We start from the raw sequence: 18546 nt of genomic DNA, 5'->3' as shown, positions 1-18546 counted from the left end.
TGTCCCCTGGCCTCTGGTTCCTGCCCACTTCCCTGGCTTTGCTTCACCCACTCTTCCTGTCCCGTGGCTTTACCCACCCCTTTGCCCCATCTCCAGCCGTCTTGCCCAGTCTCCCGATCCCCACCTCAGTGATGCAGTCCTCATGCGTCACCACAGACACCACGTCCTCCAGCGGCAGCAGAGAGGTGCACTTGATCTCAGTGTAGACGTTTTTGCCTTCGGCACAGGCGGCCAGCAGGTCCACCAGGGAAATGTGGTACATGAGGGGGCTGTGGTCCTCCACGCCGTCGCGGGCAGCCTTCATCATGTCCAGCAGGTGGGCCAGCGATGCCTTATCATTGTAGAACACGACCACATCGTCACCTGCATTAGTCAGCTGCGGGCGGGAGGGGGCACGTGTCACACTCTCTCAGTCCAGCAAGCCCTGGGCTCTCCTCTCCTTTGCTTACCAGGGAGAAACTGGGACTCTGACCACAGCCCTTACCTGAAATCAGGAAAACCCTCCCCTGGCTGGGATTTGGGGGTTCCCCAGCTGATGTCTCAGGCCCTCTGCCAGCAGAGATATTGACCCCATGACCCAGAAAGTCCCCGCTTCTCCCCACTGGAAAGAAGTCCCATAGGGGTCATCTCAGAGGCAGCTTCTTCCAGGAAGCCTCGCTAATCCCGCCTTGCTCACCCCCTCCCTCCCCTGTGCTCCCGCAGCAGTTACTTAAACCCTCCTCACTGAGCACACACCTCTCGTGCCAGCGACTGCATTATTCGCAGTAATATAATAATAGAAATTAATAACTAACACTGTACAGCAGTTCCAGCACATCATGTCTTGTTTATGATGTCCTAATCTCCCTTCAGTGTTTGCTTCTTTCTCCCCCTGCCGCCTACACTGTCAGATGCTCAGGGGCAGGGACCACGTCTGTTCCAGATTTAGACTCAGCCCTGTATCCTTCGTGCCTTCACTCAACAGGTGTCTGTTGAGAACCTACTATGTGCCACACACTGGGGCCCTGGCGATGCACACAAAGGATGGGGTCCCTGCCCGTGCCCCCCCAGGAGCTGACACTCAGCTGATGTCCCCCATGCATGTACAGTCCGTGGCACGTAGCAGGTGCTTCCTGATTTTAAATAAACGACGACAAGTGACAAGGAATGCATGCTTGATTTCTTTCTAGCCTATTGTCTGAGTTCTGCTAGGTGCCTGATGCTACTGGGACCCTGCTTGAGTTCTATCAGGCCCACAGGCTGAGTTCTACCACATCTGCAGCCTCACTTCTCCCTCTGCGTCCCCTCTGTGGTCAGCAGCTGAGTGTTCCTTTTGTGACCCACCGTCTGACTTCTCTAACTCTGTGGCCTTCCCACCAAGCCTCTGCTCCGGTCCCCCACCCCAAGATGCCTGAGCACCCCTCAGCCCCGCCCTCACCTCAGTCATGATCATGTCCTGGCACTTCTTGACGTACTTGCCCTCGGCCTTAATGACGGTGTGCAGGAAGTCCAGGTACTGCACATGGCGCCCGTGCGTGGCCAGCAGGTGCACGAAGTGCTGCAACACAGGCTCGCTGATCTCGGAGCAGAGCTGATAGTTGTTCAGGAAGATGTGCTGCATGGTCTCTGCCTCCAGGAGCTGCAGTGGGGGGCATCTGTCAGAAAGAGATCTGGGCCCTGCCCCCACCCCCCATCCCCCGCCTCGTCCAGGTGCTCCCAGCCCTGCGCCCTCACCCCCGGCGTGAGGAAGAGGTGCAGGTGCTTGTGCAGCAGGGCCTGGTTGCCGGGGTTCCCTGCACAGAACTTCTGCAGGAACTGGTGCGTGTAGCGCAGGATCTCCATCATCTTGGCATCACCCTGGACACAGGAGTCAGGGAGAGGGTGCTGGGCCCACCAAGGAGGGAGGCGAGGCCCTGGCTGAGCTCTGACAGGAGCAGGGGTGGGTCGGGCTTGGGACTGGGACCGTGAAGAGGCCAGCATAAAGGGAAAGTGGGGCCCCCAGGTCAGGATGGAAATGTGTGAGGGGCGGGAGCTCAATGGCCAAGATGAGGCTGGAGTTGGGGCAAGGTGAAGTGTCACGGTCAGCGTCAAGGTGAGGCCCAGGACATACTGAGATCAAGATCAGTCATGGCAAGGGGCTGAGGGTCAAAAGGGGAGATGAGACTAAGATTGGAGTCAGGAGCCAGGGTGGGCCTGGGGACAGGTCAGCATAAGATGTCAGGATGAGGAATCAAAACCAGGGGTCAGGACAAGGCCAGCATTGATGTCATGGGTCAAGGAGAGGTTGGGTTCAGTTAGGGTCAACATGGGTCAAGGTAAGGAAGCTGAGGGTCAAAGGTTGAGATGAAGCTGAGATTATCAGGGTTAGGCTGGAGAGGGGGAAGAAAAGGGAGTCAAGGTCAAGAATCAGCATAAGGCTGGGGTCAAATCAAGGTCAAAGGGAATTAGGATGAGGGGTAGAGGGTCAAAGGTTGAACCGATACTAAGACAGGGTTCAGGGGTCAAGGTGTGCCTGCAAACAAACAGGGCAGTGTAAGAGGCCAGGCGAGGCTGGGAGAGGTTGCCTGCATTAGGGCCTAGCATACAGGTCAGGCCGGGGTTCAGGGGGAAGCCACCCTGGGGAGTCAGAGGTCAGAAGTCAGAGCCACCTTGTCGTAGGGGATCTGCAGCAGGTCCAGCATGACCTTGTGGGCATCCATGTTCTTCAGCAGCCGTTGCTGCTTCTTCCTCATTTGCTCCCCAACCCCGCACATCTTGTTCAGCCTTTCCAGGATCTGCAGGGGAGGCGGGTGAGCCAGAGCCCCTTCCCTACTTCTCAGGCTGCCCTCTGCCCAGCCCACCACAGCCAAGTTCCAGCTGGCACCCGGGACAGGAAGGGGGAAGGAGGTCACAGGCGCTGAATCAGACCCTTGCAACAGGCCAGGGAAGCACTAAAAAAACCAATTCCACCCATAAAAGTAAATAGAACAATATGACTGTGAAATGGAATTTCATGGAATTCCTTCGGCTTTAAAATAATTCCATCTGGACCTTGGCAGGGCTGTTTTTAATGTGCAGCAAAGGCTGAAAGATGTCTCTTGTGAGGGCCAGTGGCCAGCACAGGGAGAGGCACAGGGGGGCCGGGCCAACGGGAGCCCCCAGGACCACTGGGGCTGCAGATCCCTACCCCAAGGACCCTTGGCCACTCACGCCCTTGACGATCTGGTAGTTCTCACTGCTTTTCTCCCCTGGTGGGTGCAGAAAGCCCTCCTCGTCCGTGGGACGCTGAAAGCAGAGAGAGGATGGAGGTCAGCCAGGCCCAGCCCTCACAGGGAGGCCTGCCCTGGCCCCCTGGAGCCCCACTTACCTCTTTCTTGTCCTTGGTGGCGCCTGCCTCCACCTCCTCACCCTTGCCGCTGCCCTTCTTGTCCACCCACAGCTCTGACTTCTCCACCATGGTCCGCAGCCGGTCCAGCTCCGACTTGATCACCTTGTAGTTCTCCACGTCCTGCGCTGAGATCAGCAGCTGAACCTGAAGGTGGAGGATGGGCCTGGCTGGTGAGATGGGCTCCAGGTCCATGCCACTTAGAGACCTCCAGCACCTTCCTTACTCTAGGGTTCCCCTCTTGTAGACCACCACCTGTCCCTCTCCACCGAGCCGATTCCCACTCAATGTTTCTGGCTCTGCCATAAGCCCACCACCTCCAGGAAGCCTTCCCTGCTGGCCACAGGCCTCCCTGCACTGCCTGCCCTGAGCTGCCACATAACCTGGCTTCAGTTACTCACTGACTAGTGTCACATGTGGCTGTGGTCTGTCACTTATCCACTGAGACCCCAAACAGGCAGGGCAAAACATATTGGCAGCCCTGAACCCCGAAAGACCCAGGCCTGCGTCTGACTGCCACCATCCTCGCTCTGGGTCTGTGGGCAATGGAGGAAAGCTCCCTGGGCCTGGATTTCTCCCCGCTCTGGAATGGGAGGGAGAGTAGTAACCTCACTGTCAGGGCTGCTGTGAGAATGCCATGCGATAATGCAAGTCCAGTGCTCAGTGCCTGGTACATGGCAGGCACTTATTTTTTTAAAGGCCAACGCCGACTGGTATTGATATTTCACAGGGAGCTGTCGGGACTGCGTGACATCACAATAGCAAATGCCAGTCACGTCAGTGAGGGTTGTCTGCATGCTAGGCATGATTCAAAGCATTTAGCATAGGTGCATATAATAGTTTGCAAGCTGTAAAGTGCTGTCCACATCATAAGAAATGGCAGGCACTGAGCCAGGCCAGGAGACTCAGTCTTCACCTAGGAACTCAGCAAGGCTGGAAACCCCAAATGGGCATCCCAAGTTACCCCCTGAGCTGTGAGCTCCTCAATCATCGTTTACTGTCCCCCCGTGCCCGGTGCAGGCCTCATGCTCAGGGCCAGGGCCAGGTAGTCCCGTCACCTGCTTGAAGGTGTGCATGGCCTCCTGGCGCTGGCTGAAGTGCTTGAAGAGCAGCTGCAGGGCACCCGAGACCAGCGGCGCATAGTCGTGCATGGTGAGGTGGATGAGCACGCGCAGGAACATGCGGCCGCCCTCGTCGTCCACCTCCAGCATGCTGCTTGTCTTCCTGCGGGCACAAGGGTGCAGGGCGCATGGGTGAGACTGGCACACTCCCTGCTGTCCATGGCGGGTAAGGGGCCCTGGCACAAGCACACTCTCCACCACCCAATTAGCAGATGCAGGGCCAGTCTAAATGTGCTTAAAATATTGACACTTTCTCAGCAGTTTAACAGCCACTCCCCTGAATCCCCGGAGTGACCCGTGTCTCCTGGGATCTCTCGGGACTCCCCTTGATTAAGCAACTGAAGCAAGGACTCTTTTTTTTTTTTTTTTGAGACAGAGTCTTGCTCTGTCACCCAGGATGGAATGCAGCCAGTGGCATGATCTTGGCTCACTGCAACCTCCACCTCCCGGATTCAAATGATTCTCCTGCTTCAGCCTCCTGAGTAGCTGGGATTACCAGTGTGCGCCAACACACCCGGCTAATTTTTGTATTTTTAGTAGAGACAGGGTTTCACCATGTTGGCCAGGCTGGTCTCGAACTCCTGACCTCAAGTGATCTGCCCACCTCGGCCTCCCAAAGTGCTGGGATTACAAGCATGAGCGACCACACCCAGCCAGAAGCAAGGACTCTTAACACAGATCCCACTGCCACCATGCGGGGGATTCATGGATAGAAGCTGGGCCCATGAACAGAGATGGAGAAAATGTTACATCTTTATTTTTCCCAACCTCTAACCAAAATACAGCATTTCCTTCAATGAGGAAATATTTGTGGCACCTGTAAGTCTGTCACCAATAAATATAACAGATGTTTTCACATCACCTCAGAGTTGTTAAATCACAAAATATCGTTTATATTCATCGCTGCCTTGAAGTAGTGGTACTAATTACACCTACCAGTGCAGCTCGCTACTTAACGTATTAGTAAAGAGGCACATATATAACTGTCACTACTAATTTGTTTTCTCCAATATTTTGATAACTGTCGCTCCAAGCCACTGGTTCCCTTTGTCTTGTTATGTGCTTTATTTTATGAGTTTACAATCACCATTCTGAAAAGCAGTCCATAAGCCCTGCTAGACCCAGGCACAAGCCTGGCCCCAAGATGCTAAGAGCCCCCAGTGAGCCTCTGCCTCCAGCCCCTCAGGGCTTCGGGTGGATGGGATGCATGTCCCCACACTTCCGCCCTGCTGTGGGACCGGGGACGTTGTTCCAGCTGTCCAGCTACCTGATTCAAGTCCACTGCACAAGACAGGCACACCTGCCCTGAGTAGGGGTGAAAGAATGGCGGGATGACTGGGAACCAAAGGGCCCCCCAGATCTCTGGGACTGGAGAGGCAGGGGAGGGGCTGAGCACAAAGCCCGGTGAGGGTCTTTAGAGGGAATGGAAGAGAGGAAGAGCCAGCCCCCAGCCCAGGAACCCAGACCAGCCCAAGAGGGGGTGTCGAGCCTCCCAACCCCACACACCCCTGCAGCTCAACCCTGGCCTCACCCTACTCCAAACATGGCCTCCGCCTGCTCCCCGATGCGATCCAGGTTCATGTTGGCAGCTGTGGGGAGAGGGGCAGATGGAAGCAGGTTGTAGGCCCAGCCCGGGAAAGAGGGGAGCACAGGGAGACACTCAAACCACCCTCTTCCCTGCACTGGCTGCACAGCAGCTGCTCTGCCTGCCCCTTTCTGGGAAGGAACCAAGTAGGGGAGGAGCCACAGCCCCCTACTCCCCTGCAGGGCAGTACAAAGGGGGCAGAGATCCAGGCTGGGAGTCAGGAGACCAGATCCCGGTCTGGCTCAGCCTCTGACTGGCTGTCACCTCGAGCAAGTCCCTGCTGTTCTGTGAGCCTCAGTTTCCCCATTTGGAAAACGAAGGGAAGGATCCCTGCCCTTCCCCCTCACTGAGGCAATTAAATGAGACAATGGAAAGAAAAGGCCTTTGCAGACTAGAAAAAGGAGCAGGGCTGAGGAGCTGGCTCCACCCCACTGCTGTGTATCCCTGGGAGAGTCGCACAGCCTCAGCCTGAAGGCAGGGCAGGGGCTTACTGGTAGAGTCGAAGGCAGGGGCTGTGCCATCAGCCCCACTGTCCTGCATGGGAAACACCTCCACAAACTCCTTCTTGAAGACAGACAGCAGGTAGGATATGCGGTAATCCAGGCGGACATTGAGGATGAACTGGAGAAGAGAGGAAAGAATGGGGAAAGGTCAGGTGAGGATGGGGTGAGGACTGATCTGAGGTCAGAAGGCCCTTCCTACTTTATGGGGGCAGGGGGCAGGGGGCAGGGGGCCCCCAAATAGGCTCTAGCACTTGGGGCAGCGCAGTCCTCAGCACAGTCATTTGGGATGCTCCAGGATGTCACAGCAAAAAAAACAAGACCCCTCTCCCCAGGCCCAGGGTGCCCTCTCCCCAGCTCCTGCCCCAGTGATAGAGTATGAGGGCCTCCTCTCAGCATGAGGCAGCGAGCACCCCTGCGCCCGGCCCACTCAGTCCCTCTTTCCCAGGCTAGACACTGACAGGAACGGGAATGAAGCCCCCAGGTCCAAAAACTGACTCTTGTCCTCCTATCCTGCTCAGCCAAACAGACCCTGGATACTCACGGGAGGGGAAACTGAGGCCTGTGAGGGAGGAGGAGAGGCTACTGTGGGGCAGACGTGAGGATGCAGGGCTTGCAGACATGGGTGAGTCACACAGTCTCATGGGGCACTGAGCCTTTGGCCAAGCCCCAGGATGCAGACATGGAAGGCCCAGCCCTCAGAATGAGTCAGAAGCTCCCTCCACTCTGACCGCCAGAGGTCCCCCACGGAGGTCACTGCGCTACCCTTCCTGCCCTCCGGTGACAGCAAGGCAAAAGCAAGCATCTTCATCCCTCCTCGGGGATGAGCCCCTTCCTGGGGTGTGGCTGGGGAGTCTCAGATGAGACCACAACAGGGATGACTGCATCCACCTTGCCAAGAAATAGGTTCTTAAATCTCTAGCTCTGCTTCAAAATCCCTGTGACCTTGGGAAAGTCCCCTCCCCGCTTTTACCTCCCCGCTTTTACTTTCCCCATCTGTAAAATGGGAGAATTGAATTAGACTTCAGTGCACCTCAGAATCACCTGGAGGGTTTGTCACAACACAGCCCACAGGGCCCCTCTCCAGTGTTCCTGACTCAGTAGGTCTAGGGTGGGGCCGGAGAATGTGCATTTCTGTTTTTCTTTTTATTTATTTATCATTATTACTATTTTTTTTAATGGAGACGGGGTCTCACCCACGCAGGTCTTGAACTCTGAGCTCAAGCAGTCCTCCCACCTTGGCCTCCCAAAGCACTGGGATTACAGGCGTGAGTCACTGCACAACCAAGAATGTGCACTTCTAACAAGCTCCCAGGTGAGGCTGGCCCAAGAACCACACTGTGGGAACCGCTGGGCCTGACAGCCAATCACGATGGAGACTTCCAGTACTAAATACTGAGATCTGAAGGGATTCGCCCTGCCCAGCCTCCCTGTACCCGCCCCATTACCCTCCCCCTATACCCAACACCTCCCACACGGTCCTGGCCCAGGCACCTGAAGGATTTCCAGGATCTTCAGCTTGGTCTCCATCACCACAATGTCCTCATTCTCCTCAAACTTGCTTCTGTCCAGCGGCTCAGCAGCACTGGCCCCAGCAGACAGGCTGGGGGCACTGAAGACGGACTGCTTGTGGCTCAGCACCATGGTGGACATCATGTGCCCCACGCCCTGGATGGACCGCCGCACATTCTTGCCTGTGGAGGGGGAAGCAGAGGAGGTTGCCAAGGAGGTTGTAGAGGGTGTACGCAGGGGTCCCTGGTCTGATGAGGGAGGCAGAGGATGCATAATCTGTTTATGTCAGCTGCAGGGCAAAGCCTTGCTAAGGAAGGGACAGGGCTAACCCAGGAAGGCTTCCTGGAGGACATGAGCTTTAAGCAAATCTGGGAAAAGAAGGACGTGTCAGGGCAAAGGTGAGCTGTGTGGGGAGATGACTGAGAATTATCTGTAGGAAACCATGAGAGCAGCTACACAGCCTGGGGGCTGAGAGGACACTGCGGGGAGGACAGCCCCGAAAACCAGTGCCAGGCTCTAGGCACCTTTTGTTTAGATGACTTTATGCAGCCTGGGAGTGCCTGGGAGGGCAGGGCTGCCGCTCAACCCTCAGACAGGCTGTGCCTCCCTCCTCCTCACACACACGATGACAGAGCTGTCTCGCTCCTCCCTCACTATCTCCCCTCAAGACCAAGCAGGGTTGGAAGGCAACTCCCACAGACCCGGGGTCTCCAGGGAGTCCGGGCAGGGACCCCTCTGGTCCTGCTGAGGTGGGAGGGGCTTGGGCCCAAGATATCCCCTTGAGGCAGAGCCAGGTTGGGTCGGGGGAATGCGGGGCTGGGGAAGGTGTTGATCTGAGGGAACTTCCTGTGCTAGGAGGAGGCTGAGGACCGCCAGGGTGGCCCGAGCCGGGCAAAGGCCTCACCACCGGGGTCCTCATAGGCCTGCAGCATGGCCGGGGGCCCCTGCACACAGTCGATGATGCCCAGCAGTGTGCGAGTGAGCCGCAGCAGCTCGCTGAAGCTGTAGAAGCCGAAGTAGATGAGATTGTGCGCCAGGCTGACCACCTGCGAAGGGGGCGTGGCCGAGGTGAGGTGGGAGGGGCCGGCGCGCAGGGGCGGGGCTTCGTGGAGGGCAGGCCGGGACTGGGGAAACTAGGGCGAAAGGGGCGTCATGAGGGCGGGGTTCCCAGGAGGGAGAGCGGAGCAGGGAGAGGCAGCCCTTTCCCAGGCATTGGAACAGGAGCCTGCCTCTTGGAGAATCCCAGCCTTCTATGCGGTCCCCCTGCACTGGCTGGGGACACAGAAGGAAGTGGGGTCATGGATCCCACAGCCGACTCCTGGGTGAAGACTGAGGCCAGTGTGGGGCCAAAAAGAGCTCCACGGACCCCCAGCCCCTGGGCACTCCCCCAGCCACCTCAAAAGTGAGCTTGTTCTTCTCCTCGTTGGCAAAGGGCACGGCCTCGCTGACCACGTTGTTGAGGTAGTCCTCCACGAACTCCATGGTGTTGGCAAACTTGTTCTTCTTGTCATCTCGGGACGCGTTGAGGTTGGAATCATAGCTGAGGGTGGAGGCCATGAGGCATGAAGGTCCCTGAGATACACCCACTCCAGCCTCTGCCCCTGCCCCGCCCACCCTGCCTCCACCCCTCTCACTCCTTGATGGTGATGGCTGTGGGGATCTCAGTCCAGAGACGGGCAAACTTGACCGGCGTGACCAGCTCCTGGGGGTCACGGTCCACGTGCACGTGCAGCATCAGGTGGCAGAAGGAGGCGCGCAGGTCAAAGGGCAGCATCTCGTCTGCCATGCACAGGAAAATCAGGTCCACGCCCAGCTGCTGGGAGATCTCATCTATGGCCAAGTACTGGCGGTCCAAGCACATGCGGGCAAAGAGTTTCAGCTGATACCTGCAGGACAGGGAGGAATGTGAGGACACGGCAGATGGCAGCCGGGAGGCTGCTGGCACTGGGCACTAGACTTGGTGAGGACTCAGTAAAGTGGCAAAGGGATTAGGTTAAAGATGCGCCAGCTGCAATTCTGAGTTAGAAAGGTGAACGGAAAACCTGTCTGTGATAACCAGTACTTGCAATTCTCCCCCTCCTGGCTAAGGCTCAGCCAGGACAGGTCTTCATGGGAAGAGGGACGTCTGAAAGATGAGGGAAAGGGTGGGAGACAGGGGAGGGCAGTGAGATGAGAAGAGCCAGCCTTGGCCAGGGAGGGTGAGGGCAAGATGGGAGAGAGAGGAGGGGGAGGTGGGTAGGTGGTGAAAGGGGTGCAACCTTGATAGAGGGGATACCAAAATGAGGAACGTAGGAAGCTCTGTGCTGCCCTGGCAATACCAGGCCCTCTGCCTCCTCCTCACAGACATGACTTCCTGGGGGCTCTGGAGCCAGATAGCCTGGGTGTGGGCCCTGGCTCTCTACTGATGGCTGTGTAACCTTGGGCAAGTTCCTTTACCTCTCTCTGCCACTGTTTCCCCAGCTTTACAACAGGAGTAACTATAGTAGCTACAACAAGGGTTGTCATGTGGCTCAAATGAAGGATCAGGACAAGTGCTTAAAAAAGTGCCCACTACGTGGCAAGCATTGTAAGAAGGGCGTCTAAAGAGATTAATATTATGATGATTTTTTTTTTGAGACAGAGTCTTTCTCTGTAACCCAGGCTGGAGTGCAGTAGTGCGATCTTGGCTCACTGCAACTTCCGCCTCCCAGGTTCAAGCGATTCCCATGCCTCAGCCTGCCAAGTAGCTGGGACTACAGGTGTGCACCACCATGGCTAGCTAATTTGGTGAGATTATTTTAATAATATACATGTTTGAAAACAGTCTGGGTTTCTTTGAAGCCTGGTTCCTGTGCCGAGCCACCCAGTGCTATTCGGGGCACACAGTCCTCTTCACTCAACCTTCCTGGAATGAGGCTGCGTGGCAGGGGAGTGACAGCAGGGACTCCGCTTCTGAGGAGGCAGGAGCCCCACCTGAGGCTGTCAGAGCTCATCCTCAGCAGGGATTGACTGACGGCCTACTGAGAAGGCCCAAAGGCACAGGAAGAGGGAGGGGAGGAGCTGGGGCGGGGCACCTGTAGTAGCTGAGCACATTCTCGTCGTGGGCGTTGCCGGCCCGCGCCTCCTGGGCCAGCTGCCTCACACTCTTCTCATGATGCTCGTTATTCTTGTCAGTCCACGTGAGCCACACTTCCTCTTCTGAGTACTCGATGCTCAGGTACTCGTGGGATTGGGCCATCTCCTTCACGGGCCGAAGCCTGCAGACCACCAGCAACCTGTCACAGGGAGCCAGGTCCAGGGCACTACGCCTGGACCCCTCCCTGAGCACACCCGGCCACACAGTGCCAGCCACCATGGGGACCCAGAGACACCATATGCATCTCAAGGGCAGGGTCCGTGGCTCATTCTTTTCTGTGCCCCTTCCCCACTCCCCCACAGTGCCAGGCACACAGCGGGGCACATAACAGGCACAGAGTTCACAGCTGCAGAGAGCAAGGGTGCCAGTTCCAGCCTGAACTCAGACAGGGCCTAAGCTCTAAGACAGCTGGGGGTCAGCAGTGTGGAGCCCAAGTGCGGGCAGGGGGCACAGGGCTCACTCGGTCCGGATGAGAATGTCACTGTTCTTGGGGTCCAGCACACACTTGCAGATGAGCTCTTGGGTGACGGGGATGGCGATGTGGTTGGACACACACAGGTCAGAGAGGTAGTCCAGGAACCTGGGGTGGTGACAGCCAGCGGTGGGAAGAGGGTCTCAGAGGCTGGTCCCTCTAAGGACGGAGCCCACCCTTCCCCTTCCCCAGCTGGCAGCACCGCCACCCTGGAACTAGCTCCCTCCCAAGGCTTAGAGATGGGTGGGATGGACTCCCAGCTCCCCAAGGAGGGAAAGCCCCAGGGCATCACCCTGGGGTCCGGGAAGGCTAGATGGGGGTTCAGGCGGACAGGGTGAGGAGGCGCAAGGGCCGAGGTGATATTCAAAATATTTAACAACTGGTTCAATACAGGTTCTGACTTTGTCACTGGAGAAGGTCTTGGGGGCCTCTAGTGGTACAAGGAGTCATTCCCATTGTTGCCAGAGTGGGCCAAATTTTAGGGGATCCCAGAGAAGGGCTAGGGAGGCTAGGGCCTCCCAGTGCTGAGCCACCCAGTGCTATTCGGGGTGGCAGTTACCAACAGGTGCAGGAATAGTTCACACAACCAGCAGAGTTTCTACCCAGGCAAGGGAGGAGGGAGGAGCAGGCGCCGGCCGGGGAGGGGGTTCGGGCCCACCTGGGCTCCCGGTTCTTGCGCACAAGGCTGACGAAGGTCTCCACCTCGGTCTTGGTGATGTGCTTTTCCAGGAGCTTGCGGTTGTTGTGCAGCAGGGCAGTGATGGTGTCCTCGGCCAGGATGTCGTAGCCAATCTGGGACTGCATCATCCCAAACTGCTTGGCAATGTGCTCCTGGGGGGCAGACAGGCTGGGGGTCACAGAGAGTCACAGGTGGGCCAAGGGCCCAGCTCTGCTCTGGAACGCTGCCCCCAAACCCCGAGGTAAGGACCCAATACCCTAGAAAGGCGGAGGTCCAGGAAAGGAAGCATCGCTGGGCAGAAGAGTGGCTTACATTACATAGTTATTTAGCTTGTGGGCTGTTTCCCACCAGAGCGAAACCTCCACGAGGGCAGGGACCTTGTTTGTGTGGAAGGATTGGCTACATAACTTGTAGGGCCCAGTGCAGAATGAAAGAGCAGGACCCTTGCTCAGCAGCAGAGCATCTAACCCAGTGCAAGGCCCTTGTGAGCACCGGGCCAGGTCCCATTCCCATGAACCCGGCCGTGCTGTCTGGTGCCCTACCGGACCCTAGGCCCCAAAACAGTGCCTGGCACAGCACATGCGCCTGAGGAAATCGCTTGCTGAGGAAGGAACGTGCATCCAGCGAGTGGGCCAGCGGGGCAGCGGCGCACCTGGTTCTTGCGGTAGTCCTCCTGGGAATGCCGCAGCACGCGGTAGCACAGGCGGAACATGTGCTGGTAGGGGGCGTTCTTCTGGTCTGACAGCTCCTCCAGCCGCACCAGGGGACCTTCACCCCCCTTCTCACGGAACGGGGCCTTCAGAATGCCAAAGATCTGGGGGAATACAGAGGGTGAGGACTGATTCCCCAACACCTGTCTGTACCCCTAAGTCATCCCAGGAGTCATCCCTGAGCCCCAACTGACTCTGACCTAAAGCCAGCCCGGACATCAGCTTCGAGCTGATTCTAAGCTGGACCACAACCCCAGCCCAGCCATCCTCAGCCCCAGTTCCAGCCCCAGCTCTCCCTACTCCTTGTTGGAATCCCGAAGCTGACCCCAGCCTATCCCTCCCTGATGCGGATTCTAATCCCAGCTCAGATCTGGGGCCTGGGGGAAGAGCAGAGGGTCTCGGCAGCTCAGGGTCTAAGGCTAAGAGAAAAGGCAGGCCAGACCGCTGTGGCCAGAGCTTAAGAGATGAGACACAGGCCTGCCTTGTCAAAGTAAAATGTTACATAATTACAAAAATGTTTTAAAGGCTGGGGCTGGGTGGAGAGGTGAAAAATTGTTCTGAAACAGAGACCAAAGTGACAGAGCAACAGAATGGAATGAAAAAACTTTAATTGGATCCTCATTTCTAAAAAAAAAAAAAAAAAAAAACAAGCTTTACAAAGACATTCTGGAAACATTAGAGAAATGTGATATGGACTTGGTATTGTAATTTTCTTAGGTGTGATCATGTACTATGGTTATGTAAGGCAATGTCCCTATTGTTAGGGATGCCTGCTGAAACTTTTGGGTGTAAAATGCTGCCTATTTTGCAATGTGTGGATGGAAAGACGGATGTGTGAACCGAGCTACATAAAGCCAAGGCAGCAAAACAGTGAGGCACCTTGTTCCCTGTACTATTCTTCCAATACTTTCTCAATATTTGATGATTCTCATAATAAAAAAATTTTTTAAAAATTTTTTGAAGCACAGCTCTGGACCCGACATCACAAGCTCAAATCCTGGCTGCCGCTTCCTAGCTGTGAGCCCTGGGACAGCGACTCTGGCCTGTGTTTCAGCTTCCTCACTAGTAAAACGGGGTAAGAATCACGGCGCCTCCTCCAGGCAGTGAGGATCAAATTCGTCAACACACGTGGGGTACTTAGGGAAGTCCCTGGCACGTGGTCGTGCCCCATATATACTGATTTTTGTTAAAGCGGGGGATGAGCCTGCAGTTGAAGGCATCCCTCTCCCGGGCACCCGGCCCCTCCGCGTCCCCTCATGGGTGCATACGCACCTGTTTGAGGATGTTCTGCTCCCTCATGAGCTTCTGCCGTTCCCGGTTGGGCTTACTGACCATGATGTCCAGGACATTCTGCCCATTGTTGGGGACATCGCTGACAAAGAACACCAGGTCTTCCAGCAGCTGGATGACAAACCTGGGTGAGGGGACCCGGGGATGACGAGTGTGAGATGCCCACCCAGCAGGTGTCCCTCTTGGGGAGCCAGTCCCTCCCAAAACATGGCTTTTGTGAGTTCACTCAGCGGCCCCCAAAGCACAAAACCCATCCTCAGCCTACAATTCCTCTTCCCGGCTTTCCCCTGAAATGCTCTCCAAACACGCCCAGCCCCACCCACCCTGGATTCCAAAGTGGCCCCAAGACACAGAATCTCAGAATATCCCAACCTGGAAAGGAAGTACAGGGCACAAGGCGGGGAGTCTGGTGTGAAGGGGGCTGCATTTGCATCCTGACTCTGCCACTTACTAACTGTGACCCCGAGCAAGTCTCGTAACCTCTCTGAGCCTCAGACCCATCATAACTGGCCTTGAGACCAGGCTCAACACAGTAACCAGCTCCATCATAGGGTTAGTTCTGGGAGTACCTAAGCCGTGAGGCACCCAACTCCAGGGTCCCAGGCTCAGCCAGGGCCCCACAGGGGCCAGTCCCCTACTCTCTCCCCAGTTTGCCCAGCTTCTGCTTCATGACTCCTTTCTTCATGAAATGCAGGCCCTGGGAGGGCAAGATCACTCAGAAAACCCCTGTGCCACTGCAGCCCACCTGCGGTCATTCTGGCTGATGAAGCCCTCGTTGAGTTTCTCCACGGCACTGGCCAGCATGAAGCTGGCGTCATTGGCAAAGTCCAGGTCTCGGATCTCAGACACGGGCACTGACACGATGGCAAAGGCCTCCTTGTCCTCCTTGGTGGGGCAGGTGCCCAGCTGCAGAGACAGAGGTCAGCAGGGCACCTGGGAACAAGCTCTGGCCCTGGCCCCAGCCCCACCCCCACCCCTAGGGACAGGCACCATGAGCCGGATGGGCCGCTCCTCCTCGATGTCAATGGGCACATTGGTGCTCTGAATCCACGTGTTGGTGCAGAGGTGCCGCAGCCGGACGTACGAGTTCCTGCAGGTGGGTGGGAGGGAAAGGACTCGGGGAGTGCACCACAGAGCACGTCATGCTGCCTGCCGGCCTACCTCCCCAACACTGCCACAGCTGCCACCCTACTGCACACCCTCAACAGCTGTGGGACAGGAGCCACTGGTGCCCCTCCAGATGAGGAGGCTGAAGCCAGATAAGAACAGCCAGAGCTAGCCCTGCGCCCAGGCCCCGTCCTGACCATTGCACTGACACGGGCAGCCTTGTCCGCGCTTCCAAAACCAAAGCTTGTTTGTACACTTGGGACCAAAATTCATTTGGACAAATGAGGCTATTTAACTATTTATCCCATTGAATGTCAAGATGCACACATTTCATAGAAACACATGCATTACACAAAAATACTCAATGTCTATGATTACAAAATGCAAGTTTACCTTTCTAAAATGAAAAACAATCTGAATACCAAATCCATCTACCCCCAAGAGTTTCAGGGAAGGGACTGTGGGCCTATGTAGTGACTCAACTAACTCTCCCATTAGCCCTGTTGACTGGGAAACTTGACGTTCCCACTAAAATGACGGAGGCAGAGGGAGTAAAGGCCTGAGGTCATACAGCTAAGGACACGCCAAAGCCTGGACTGACACTTGAGAAGTTTCTTGATGTTCCGTCCTAGAATCTCGGAGTTGGCGGGACCTCAAAGGCCAGAGAGTCTGGCCTCCCCATCCAGTGTTTGGGTTCCCTGTGCTGCTGGTGTCCTAGACAAACTGCCATGCAGCCTGTGCTTGAGCACCCAGACCAACTGGGGCAGGCGCCAGGCACCAGGCAGGCATGCAATGGTGGTCAGCCGCCAACAGACTCAGAGCTAGATCCCCAGAGGGATGGGACCTACAGAGACCCCAGAGGCTAAAGGACCTCAGGAGGGTGGAGGAGTGGGGGATCCAGAGAGTCCCAGAGACAGGAGGGCCCACCCTGAGCACCACCAGCCAACCCCCAGGCACATGGCGCATACCCACCGGGGCACGAAAGAGTCGGTTTTCTGCAAGGTGGTGGGGTCCAGCTCAAAGAGAGAGGCGATGTCATTGCCATGAGGCACAGCCACCAGGCGGTACTTGATCTTCTCCCCAGCATTCCTGCGGCCTGCGCGGCCCTGTGCCCCCTGGATGAGGACCCCAAATCAGGTAGAAGGCCCTCCCTCCTCTCAAGCCCATGAAGCACCTGGGATCCCCCCTGGGATCCCATCTGTCTCCCTCCAGCCCACCTCCCAGATTTTCACGGCCTCCCCTGCCCCCGCCTACCCCCAGGGCAGGCCCACGGTCTTGCTGGAGACCTGCTTTGCTCCTCACCATTCCTGCTGCCTTGGGATCTGAGGTATCACCTTTGTAACTGGGGTTCTCCTGGACAGAGATACAAGATGTGGGGGAGCTACTGGACACCAAACTATACCCACACGACCCACTGCAAAACATGGTCACCTACATAGGGCCCTGGGTTTGGGCAGGCAGGCTGCACCCTCCCAGGGGTGCCCATATCATTCCAGGGGAGCCCTTCATGGCCCCTCTCCATAGAACCACAAATGAACATACACACATACACACCAATGCTCCAACACACACAAGTGTGCGCATTACAGACAGATGGGAAATTTTGCTCACTCTGTATCCCCTGTGCCTAGAATAGTGCCTGGCACATAGTAGGAGCACAGTGATATTTATTAGGCTTCTTTACAGTCATGCCTTTATTTGATAATATTGGATAAATGCATGAGTGCAGAGAAGTCAGGGTCCATAGGCACATGTGCCACATATGCAAGTATGTGCACACATGCTCCCGCACACCCACGTGTACATGCACACGAGCCCCAGGATGCCCTCTACCTCCCGCTCACCTCAGCAGCCAGGTAGTTGCCTGTAGCCAGGTGCTTGAAGCGGTATAGGCCATTCCAGTGCCCAGCTCCTCCACGGCAGGGGTCGTGGTGGACCACCTAGGGGCACACAGGTGTGAGGCAGGAAGGAGAGACTGGACAGGCATGGGGAGTCAGACCCCAGGGAGGCCTGGAGATCTCTGGGTGGGTGGGTTCTGGACCCTCCCTGGCCTTTTGACTCTGGAGGGACTCAGAGGGAGGTAGGGGTCAATATCCCACCCTCCAGGATGGTGGGGAAGAGGGAGGGGTGGCATCCAAGGCTGAGTCCAGGGTGCCAGAAGCAGGGCTCTTCTGACCTCCACCTCCCAGAGAGCATTGGAGCTGGTGGCCGAGGTGGCAGACTGGCGCAGTGTGGTTCGCAGGAACACCTGCAGCTTGCCCTTGTACTCGTCACACGTCAGGAACTTCTCCTGCTCCGCATGGAACAGCCGCACCACGTCTCCCTGCAGGCAGCGGGGTGTGGCTCAGGATGGCTGCGGCCCCTCCAGGCTCAAGGACCCACCCAGGGCCCAGCCCCACCTGCCTCAGACAGGGTTGGCTGCTGGCAGGGCCCCTCTTCCAGAGCCAGCACACAGAGAGGGGGATGCAAGCTGAGCCCCCTAGAGAACAGCCAAAGCCCAGGCACTCTGCCCTCAGCCCGCATCCCAGACCCCAAATCCAGAGCTCTCCCAGGCCTTCCCATGTTCAAACCCACCCTGGACCACCTCTCTCCCTATCTGTACCTCTAGACACCCTGCCTAACCTCTAACGGCCCATCTCCAGTCACCCCCTCCATGAAGGAGGGGGACCTTAACACCTCAGTGTCCCTGGGGCCATGGCTGCCCCTCTCTCAGGGTCCTTTCTGCCTAAATATTGGTAGCTCATGCCCACTTCTTTTGCTCCCCTGTTGGATGGGGGCAGCATGGAGGGCATCTCCATAGCTTTGGACACAGATACCACGTTCGGATCCTGTCTTTTTTTTTTTTTTTTTTTTTTTCAGAGACAGTCACTCTGTCGCCCAGGATGGAGTGCATGGCACGATCTCGGCTCACTGCAACCTTCGCCTCCTGGGTTCAAGTGATTCTCATGCCTCTGCCTCCTGTGTAGCTGGGACCACAGGTGCCTGCCACCACGCCCGGCTAATTTTTTTATTTTTAGTAGAGACGGGGTTTCACCATGTTGCCCAGACTGGCCTCAAACTCCTGAGCTCAGGCAATTCACCCACCTCAGCTTCCCAAAGTGCTAGGATTACA

General features: G+C 56.6%; 1 protein-coding gene across 3 annotated transcripts in view; it reads right to left on the bottom strand.

Moving 5' to 3' along the window:
• The window catches only part of ITPR3 (inositol 1,4,5-trisphosphate receptor type 3), a 75282-nt gene that overhangs the window by 16387 nt on the left and 40349 nt on the right, over positions 1-18546 (bottom strand). For 2 of the 3 annotated variants that reach the window (XM_016955262.4, XM_024357151.3), the window contains 24 exons: positions 17611-17757; positions 17279-17374; positions 16689-16787; positions 16407-16549; positions 15318-15417; positions 15073-15233; positions 14310-14451; positions 12980-13141; positions 12307-12479; positions 11637-11756; positions 11115-11297; positions 9696-9947; positions 9457-9601; positions 8966-9107; positions 8044-8243; positions 6541-6670; positions 5996-6053; positions 4402-4567; positions 3326-3490; positions 3169-3243; positions 2628-2753; positions 1714-1836; positions 1418-1618; positions 125-376 (listed from right to left, as the gene is read on the bottom strand). In XM_016955262.4, coding sequence (XP_016810751.3) covers positions 125-376; positions 1418-1618; positions 1714-1836; positions 2628-2753; positions 3169-3243; positions 3326-3490; positions 4402-4567; positions 5996-6053; positions 6541-6670; positions 8044-8243; positions 8966-9107; positions 9457-9601; positions 9696-9947; positions 11115-11297; positions 11637-11756; positions 12307-12479; positions 12980-13141; positions 14310-14451; positions 15073-15233; positions 15318-15417; positions 16407-16549; positions 16689-16787; positions 17279-17374; positions 17611-17757 — 3561 coding nt within the window. The remainder of the gene's footprint in view (positions 1-124; positions 377-1417; positions 1619-1713; positions 1837-2627; positions 2754-3168; positions 3244-3325; positions 3491-4401; positions 4568-5995; positions 6054-6540; positions 6671-8043; positions 8244-8965; positions 9108-9456; positions 9602-9695; positions 9948-11114; positions 11298-11636; positions 11757-12306; positions 12480-12979; positions 13142-14309; positions 14452-15072; positions 15234-15317; positions 15418-16406; positions 16550-16688; positions 16788-17278; positions 17375-17610; positions 17758-18546) is intronic. The other variant, XM_016955263.4, reaches the window with a different exon arrangement.

This window comes from Pan troglodytes, chromosome 5, assembly GCF_028858775.2.
Source record: "Pan troglodytes isolate AG18354 chromosome 5, NHGRI_mPanTro3-v2.0_pri, whole genome shotgun sequence".
NCBI lineage: Eukaryota > Metazoa > Chordata > Mammalia > Primates > Hominidae > Pan > Pan troglodytes.
The sequence above is the reverse complement of the archived record's forward strand: the minus strand, read 5'-3'. Positions and strand labels throughout refer to the sequence as shown.